Genomic DNA, 9,334 nt, shown 5'->3' on the forward strand with positions numbered 1-9,334 from the left:
AACTGATGCATTTCCCCGTAGACTGGTTGGTCCACCTAAAAGCTTCAAAGATCTCGGGACACACGGTGCGTACGTGAAACCTGGCTTCCGTTGTTTGAAAACGGTCTCTTGGAAATCACGAAAAAGGAAAAGAGAGAAAGTGATAGAGAGAAAGAGATAGATAGATAAGGAGAGAGAGAGAGCCCTTATTGCAGCAGGAAGATGCTAGGTCAAGTGGGGGAAGCGGGAGTAGAAGGTGGGATGTTTGTAGCGAAAAAGAAACGGTTCTGTATGAGACAATATGCCCGCATCGATCAGGAAGAGGGAGTAAAATGTTATACACTTATCTCATAAACCACGTGTCGGTATGCATCCAGATCGCTCGTAGATGCGTTTACTTAGTGCGCGAAGAATCGTCGCGTGGGTTCGTTCTTCGCTTGCGATTTGGGTCTTCGAAGGTTTTGGACGCACTTTAAGCGAAGGTTTTGACGCCGTTCTGACCCAGTTTTGATGTAACCTTTCACTCTTCTCTTAACTGTGTTTAGAATGGTATGGTAATTTTTTTTTTAGTTGGGATGGCTCAAGGCCCAATGGGAGTGACACCTGGAGAAAGGGAGAAAACTTTGTTAAAAACAAAATTGATTCTACAAGCTATCACCAATTTCATCCTGCAAGATATGTTTGAGGCTGCATTAGTGGATCTTTAAGAATGCGTGACTATCTCGTCACTCTCCCTCCGAATCTGAGAGAGAGATAACTTTAGTAAAAGAACGTGCATCTAGTCCGAAGCTGATGCTTGGCCCGATGAGCACGCTTTGCTCGAGCTTCCTGTTTTTCCGCCCTGTACTAGAGAGAGAGAGAGAGAGAGAGAGAGAGAGAGAGAGAGAGAGAGAGAGAGAGAGAGAGAGAGAGAGAGAGAGAGAGAGAGTAAATGTTTATGAAAAAGGAGGAGAGGTCGGCCTGAGAAACTGATCTGGGGCCTGCTACTTACCACTGGGGCGAGGGTACGGGGACAAAAAGAGCAAGGAATGAATGTGGAAGGTATGAGAAATAACAGTGAAATCGACGAACGAAATATGTACTTGCAGTAAGGCCAATAAACGTCTCACGTACTACTGGGCGCCGAATCAGATTATCACAGTTTACTGTTCAGCGCGTGCTTACCGACCATATAAAAAATATCAGAAAAAATATTCTGCACACGGTTAAATTTTTTCGCAACCTATCGCCGAGTATCCAGAGTGGCGTGTTTGATTGTAGGGTGTAACGCGCCGACGCAGCGCAGGCGATGAAGCGCGCCGTAGTGGAGGGCTCCGGATTAATTTTGTCCACCTGGGGATCGTTAACGTGCGCCGAAACCTCCAACACACGGGCGTTTTTGCTTTTCGCCTCCATCAGAAAAGCGGCCGCCGCGACCGGGAATTGAACCCGCGTCCTGTTGCTCAGCAGCACAACGCCTTAGTCACTTAGCCAGCGCGGCGGGTCACTTCATATAGGAGTCACTAAGGAATGTAAGCAGGGCTTTAACGTCTAGGCTTTGCTCCCTGTTGTCAGCCAACATACCCAAAAACTTTTGTTCGGGCAGAGGGCGAGTGTACAAACGTAGTAGGGCTGTCTCAAGGTTCTAGTAGCTGCGCACGCCATTATACAGCGTGTGAAATTATTATACAGCGGGTGAAATTGGGGGAGGGAGTTACGGCACCCATTCAGACGGCGGAGGAAGGTCTCCATGACTGGCAAGTTAAGATCGTTTTATCCACAGGTTTTCACACCTCTCCCAAAGCGGACCGTGTTAGCACGTGCTAGAACCGGCGGAAACCGGCTTCGCGAACTCGGCGTGAACTGGATCACCCCACGACAGCTGGGCAGGGTATTCTCGAAAGGTGAAGTTGGACGACGCCAGGTGCTTGTCACCGGGCGCACGATCACGGGTGGTCGGTATTTTGTAGCGTAAGCTACACTGGCCGAGGTTGAGCAGTTTCGCGTGGACCTTGAAGGGCCGTTCTGCGCAAGCGCGAGGAGCATTGGATTAGTTTGGATAGGATCAGATTGGCTTTGATTCGATTGGCTTGGATTAAATTGGATTGTGTTGGATTGAAATACAATCTAATTGGAGTATGGGTGTGTAGAGAATTGGGTCTGCACATTCGCCGGTCTGCGCATTCCAGAGGAGTGACGTCATAGCCGCGGGAGATGCACTGGCGCCGGCGCATGTATATCTGTGCGCCTTCGTTGGGCAATAACCAAGTCTGACGCTGTGCCGGAGCCACTTAATAGCCGTTTCGCGTGGCTCCTGGAGAGCCGTGCTGCGCATGGGCGAGGAGCAGTGACTTGACTGGACTGGACCGGACCGGACTGGACCGGATTGGACTGGACTGGATTGGATTGGACTGGACTAGATTGGATTGGATTGGATTGGAAATCGTTTTAGCAGAGCATGGTAATTAGGTAATCCTATACAACCAGCAATCCTAAGAATAACCAGATGAACCTTAGCTCACGCTACGTATATCCTGGCATAGCCGAGCTAAGCGTCTGCTAATTTTTTTATTTATTTATTTATTTATGTTTTTTTTTTTGCGAGCCCCTCGAGTGGCGCGAGCATACGCACAAGCCTGGACGACGCCCGGCGCACCTAACCTCACGCGCGCTCACGTGCGCTCCTGGTATACGTTCTCTTCAAGGACGGCGCGACCGAGAGATTAAACAGCTGTGCGGTTAAAAATGCTTCACTAGGAACAGGTACTAGTGGTTAAAGTATGGAAGGGAAAAGACGGATGCCGTATGGGTACTTGGTTCATCATCCTTTACGTTAAATCTGTATGAAAGGTGGCAGGAACCCGAAGGATATCTTTGTAAGCGTTAGTCACATATCGGCACAATGGGTGATACCCACTCTGTGCACGGATGCATACTTTCAATTGTTCGAAAGAACAATAAACGCTGTCGAATGGAACTCAGAGATTTTATTTCATGTTGACTAATGCTATACGCACAGCGTCGTGCACCCTGCCGGCACTGGCTACCTACGCACGTCCGCACGTATTCTTCAGCATCGGTCGCGGAGAAAGCATGCGCGTTTGCCATTCTTGTCGATGTCCAGCCGCCGACTTCTGTGCACAAGTCAGAGACGTCAGAAATCACAGAAGAAATGTCAAGTATCCAGGACGTTTCTTTTCTTTGTTTTTCTCACAGGATCGGTTTTTCAAAGGTGTTCACTCAATTTATCATATTTATACCCATTATTTCTGAGCTGGAGTAAGTTTTAAGTAATTATTGGCACAGTGCACATAGAACACTGCTGTGTACTTCGCCAACTCTCTCTTTTTATTTATTTTATACTTATTTAAAATACCTCATAGGCCCGAGGGCATTGAGCGAGGGGGATACATGAACAAGCATTAAAAGAGCAAGCAGCCGATACAAGGCATAACAGATAATCTATGGACTGTGAAGTCTCATACACATCAACTTAACTAAAAAAAACTTTACTAAAAGAAAAACATTCACATAGGCACGTTGTAGGAAATTAGGGCAAAGATACTTCACGGTTCCGTACAGATAAATCAAATCAATGAAGACATACAAAGTTTGCAGTAACATTTGAGGAGAAAAAAAGACTTGAAGTCTGAAAGGATTAACATATTTTTGGTATACAATCAACATGTGACGCACGTAAATGAAACTGAATACAAGCCAGAAATAGGGCATACATGGAAAATATCGCAAACAGTTCAAAAACCTCTTGCTTACTGAAAGAAACAAGATGACACCGTTAATTATACGTGCTACTGTGAAAATGCTCGTGAAGGAGATGGGCAAATTTTTCCTGATTGTTTTCTGAAGCAATGCTGTCGGGAAGGCTATTCCACAAGCGAATGGCTACAGGAAGCGCAGAGAAGTTAAATGCATATGTGGAACTGCATGGGCGCGAAAAGCGTAATTTCTTATTTAATCTTCGAGACGTGTTGGATGCGATCTGGATAGGCAATGTGTAAAGGCAATGACTCAACTTATTTCACTTCATCACGGTATATTGAGAGGCTGGGGGGGGGGGGGTGGGGGGGGGGGGGGGGGGTGGAATCTTTAAGGTCTCACACCACACCAGTGAAGTCGTGCGTATCACCGCAGCCTGTTATATTACCTTGCGTTCTGGGTTCCTCACATGAGCTTCACATTTAGCGAGGATCGCCGCCTATAAGATGTTTAGAAAGACGGGACTTTGCGCTGTTTAAATAATTGTCTGTGAGATTACTCTCCGCAACCACATGTATATTGGGATAAAATCGTCCAAACAAGCAGAGGTGAACTGTGATAATCTTACTCGTTTTTCGTTGTCATCACCACATCGTCATACGTTTTATGCCACGAGACATTAGGTTATACGGGACTGTGATAAATTCGCATGTAACGTATACTTAGGTTTGATTTTCAGGCATTAATTTTCTTCGGCAGCAGTTTGCTTTAGGCGTATTTGATTGCGTGAAGTGACGTACGCTTGTTTAATTTAAAGGACATACACCTTCCGCAACAGCATATGTTTTTGCACTGGCATTGTTCCGCGTACTAATCCTCCCGGGCACCACCAACATTTTTTGTGGTGATTACTGGTTCCCGCCTGCACAAAAAATTCTGCCGCCAAAGCCCTGTTACCTGAATTTATGTCAACCCACGCCACCGAGTGACAGCTCAACCATCGCCGTTTGATAAAATAAACGTGTATTCTCTCTCTCTCTCTCTCTCTCTCTCTCTCTCTCTCTCTCTCTCTCTCTCTCTCTCTCTCTCTCTCTCTCTCTCTCTCTCTCTCTCTCTCTCTCTCTCTCTCTCTCTCTCTCTCTCTCTCTCTCTCTCTGGGCACCTAATTCATTCCGCTATGCGATATCTCCGGATGACCTTTGTTGTCAGTAACAACTGGACTTTGGCGAATATTCATCGCATGCCTGTGACTCAGACGTCATGTTTTTTCGTATGACGTACGTTCCTTTGCCAAATACGTCTGTGAACCTGTTTGCTATGAAACTCGGCGCTGTTGGGGCTTGTTTTTCTCTAGGAATGATGCCGATGCCCCTGGAAAATTTTATGAAAAACTACGACACCAAGGATGTGGCAACATTCGAAACAAACGCTACACCCTTAACTTACATGTTCGCGATAAGACTTTCTTCGCTCGTACTTTGTAATTAAATATACGTTCCTGGTCTAGGTTGTTTCATTATCAAGCAAAGACAAGACACATCCCCGTTGCTCAAAACCATGATGATGATGATTGTAGGGTTTAACATGCCGACGCAACGCGGGCGATGAGGCGCACCGTAGTGGAGGGCTCCGGATTAATTTTGACCCCCTGGGGATCTTTAACGTGCGCCGAAATCTCGTACACACGGGCGTGTTTGCTTTTCGCCTCCATCAGAAAAGCGGCCACCGCGGCCGGGAATCGAACCCGCGTCCTCGTGCTCAGCAGCAGAACGCCTTAGCAACTGAGCCACCGCGGCGGGTAACCAAGACCAGACGGCAAAATTTAGAATACTTATAGAGCAAAGCAAGAATTTCCTACAGCTACCATCAAGCATTTGTCTTGATTCTTTACCAGTATTGTTTCTCGTATTCAATAATAAATTCTTTAGCTTGACTTTACGATTGACACAGCAGAGCTGACAACAAAGAAAAACTCGGGTTAACGCTGCTGCTTGCGGGAAGGATTCGACTTTAGATATCTTACGCAGTCACTTCTCCCCGTATGAACTCTTCGTATATTGTAACTATTTTTTTACTTTCGTTTTATTGGATCTCTTCATGAAGCATATCTCCATAAAAAGATATAAAAGGTATGTGTGTAAGCTTTCAACTAAGCTTCTATAAAAGTTAAATACGAGCTCTCACTCTGCTGTTTTCAAACACATTTCAGACCCACTTTTCCGTCGATGTTTACAGATGCTTCCCACAATGCACCGTTTGATCGGAATAACACCTAGCTTGATTCTTCCTCTTGAGGGATTCCGTACATGAGCCGCAACAGAAAGCGATGACTCATTTCAGCTTTCATCCCTTCATATCTATATTCTGGTTTCATGCACAAACCGGTATGGGGCCTGATAAAATGCAATTGCGTCATCACTCTAAAGATACGACAGCGGCACATGCTTGCATCATTCGCTGTTACTGTTAATTAAGCGCATTCATGGTTCGTACGCAGCGTAATAACGAATGCTTTTAATTTTATTGCTGCCGGCCTTGTAGCTACAACGAAGAGTGAGCTGAACCTACAACACCAGCCTGTATGAAAACCCATTATTGTCATCTTCATTCTTCCCTCCTTTTCATGTCGGTTTCGCGGTGGTTGCGTCTTCCTTCATCACCGTCGTCGCTGTAGCCACTGACGAGCCGGTGATGTTCGCCTGTTCCGGGACCTCCGCCTTACCGGTGACAACCCCCGGCCGTTCCGTAGCGCAGGCGACGGGCACCGGCTCCGCGAACATCGAGCACACCAGTGCGAAGAGGTTCTCGGCCGCCCTATCCTGGACGCTCTCGTCCTGCTTGCCGTTGACCACGACGTAAGGGACGCCCCTAATCGGCGGCTTATGCGTCGACGTCTTGCGCCCCATCTTCAGCAGCAACCTGGGGCCCTTCTTGGACGTCACGCAGCGAGTCAGCTCCGACCAGCTGAGGCCGACGCGCGAGGCGCACGTCTTGGCCACCCGGTGCGGCGTCGGCGACGACTCCATGCAGGCGACGTAGGCGAGAAGCCGGTAGGTGCGCTTGTAGAGCGACGCCGCGCACGCCTGGACCATGTTGGCGACGCACTCGTGGTGGCCGTGCTGGCAGCGGATCTGGTTGACCCGCTGGCCGTCGGCCGCGATGGTCTCGCTTAGCGTGGCCATGCCGTAGGGCACCAGGGTGACCCGCATGTAGGCGCTCAGCCGCAGGTACGTGGGCCAGAGCTGCTTCGTGATGAACTTCTGGCTGTACGGGCAGAGGGTCTCGTAGAAGAGCTTGACCCTGACCTGGTTGGTGCGCCCCGAGGGGGTTCGGGAGGTGCCGGACGGTGAGCCGACGGCGAGGAAGGCCGCGAGGAAGACGGATGCGAACGCGGGTCGCCACGACTTCATGGTTTCGATCGTTCTTCCCTGGCTGCGGAATGATTGGTGGTGGGGGTGGTGGCCCAAAATAGGCGCATACCCACTAAGGCGGATTGGCCAAGAAGAGTTCTGTTTTCATGGTATTTAATCACATATTGCAAAATAGTGGAGCAGAAGAAAGAATTTCGTCTAAGGTCAAGGATAGAGAGAGCAAAAAACAAGAGAAACAACCGAGAGAACAGTATGAAAACGGTAAAAGTCAGACTAATCGGAATAGGCTTAGCACGGCAGACGAGCCGTTTCGGTTCTGGGCGTGGCTATGGCGCCATACGCAGAAGTCTAATGTACCCACTCTGGGGGATTGGCCATTGCAGGAGAATATTGCTCGATTAATACCCGTCACATATGGATACGAAGGAAATATCAACCTAAAAATTAAAAAAAAAATTTGGGATTAAATTTTAAGTTACATTGAAAAGATTCATTTAGGAATATTCTTAATGAATGTCAAAATACTGAAAGAGGAAATGCTATCGAAAACAATAGAAACAATTTACTGACATCCGTTTTTGTGAAAATAAACATGTGGGAGAGATGGAGAAGTTTTTATTGACGTATAGGGTGGACTCTTTATACGTGCTCGGAGAAAGGGCTAAAGGATGAGGGTGAGGTTAAGTGGGTTCGTCAATGGTCTGTTTCACTAATGGGGTAAACACAGCAATTCCAAAATTAACACGCCAAGGGTCTGATACACATACCGCAATGGCCAAAACTAGGCGGTGTGAAGTCCATCAAACTGATCTGCAGGCTTGGTGTAGCGAGGCTGACAACGCAGAGATGGACTGTAGCGCCGTCTCTGTGAATAAAACTGCTGATGCCATTCCCATGTCAACTACAAAGCAACACGCAGCATCACTTGCTTCATCAACTGCGCGGAATTGCCGTCATTTAGCAAAAAAAAAAAAACACTTAAGGCGTGTTGCTTCGTAATATATAAACCTATATAGGCCACATTCCACGTCACTGCAGGCCGGGTACTTTCGGTTAGATGCAGAACTTTAACTAAACCAGGTTATAGGCTCCTCTCCGCATCTACACCGATATAACATATCTACTTAAAAAAAACGTAGAATTGATCTATGGGAGCGTTTCTCTAATAGAAAAATCGCGGAAATAAGAAAAAAAATACCATCGCTTCCTAAAGAAAGTTGAGAGAAACGCGAAAGCTAAAAGTGCGTCCAGCACCTTTGCTGAAGGTTGCGTCCAATCGATCGTCAAACCTCCAAAAGACCCCAATCGCAAACCGAGAATGAACCCACGCATCGATTCTTGGAGCACTAAGTAAACGCTTCGACGAACGATCTAAATGCAGGCCGATACGGGGTTTGTGAGATAAAGGCCCACAATTGCACTCCTTCTTCGTGATCGATACGTGTATTGTGTTATCTAGAACCGCGCCTTTATCGTGATTTTCAAGTAACCGTCTTGACACAATCGAAACCCGGTTTCAGGCACGCGACGTGAACAGAGATCTTACCAGAGCTTTTCGCTCGACCAACCGGACTATGGGTAAATGCATTAGTTTACTGACAGGACGCCATCGGTGCCACTAAAAAAGCTTTCGCTTAAAAAAATTCAGTGCCCTTCCCCTCTGTGAAGAAAGATGAACCAACGAGGCTGTGGTGCGTAATGTTGGGGTAGCTTTAGCGGCTTATTGTCATATATTTTTTTTCCGGGCAGTTCCTGCAAAACAACAGTTGCAGCCATTTTCCGTAACCATACTCAGAGTTTCATACTGATATATACTAGAGGGAAATCTGGCGCTGCATTCGCGGATAGTGGGCGGCGCCGTTGCAGCTAGCGACGTTCCTCGCCTCCTTGGCTTGGTTAGCCACGTGGCTTCTTTTTCGTCTTGAAGCCAAAATCAATAAAAACGGGGAACAGTGTTTTTTTTCTTCATCTTGCATGAAGCTTCTAAATAATACCTGACGAATCTATTTTTCTGTAGCTTTAATTTTATAATAATACAACAAATTCTATTAAACTTCTGCAGTAATATCGTTGCTTTTTGCAGCCAGAGGCAACTTTTCAGCCTGTTCGTGAGCCATGCCAAGGACAAGTGGAACGTGCCTGCTAGGTACATGACGGAACGCTCGCTGAAGCGCGGCTCCCATAGACAGTGGCGCCAGATTTCCCTCTAGTGTGTATTAGTATGAAACTCTATGACCATACTCGCTCCGTAAATGACCATGTATTGACAGCAGACAGCAATTCTTAAC

The 9,334-nt window shown here is 47.1% G+C and overlaps 1 protein-coding gene across 1 annotated transcript; it reads right to left on the reverse strand.

Annotated features, from left to right (window-relative positions):
- Positions 1-6,296: 6,296 nt before the first annotated feature.
- LOC144161801 (gamma-interferon-inducible lysosomal thiol reductase-like) lies at positions 6,297-7,085 on the reverse strand. The gene has a single exon (XM_077692398.1). The coding sequence runs from the start codon at positions 7,083-7,085 to the stop codon at positions 6,297-6,299; it is 789 nt and encodes a 262-aa protein (XP_077548524.1).
- Between the last annotated feature and the right edge of the window lie 2,249 nt (positions 7,086-9,334).

This window comes from Haemaphysalis longicornis, unplaced genomic scaffold (genome assembly GCF_048455015.1).
Source record: "Haemaphysalis longicornis isolate Haplotype H1 unplaced genomic scaffold, Haemaphysalis longicornis Haplotype H1 scaffold_12, whole genome shotgun sequence".
Lineage (NCBI taxonomy): Eukaryota > Metazoa > Arthropoda > Arachnida > Ixodida > Ixodidae > Haemaphysalis > Haemaphysalis longicornis.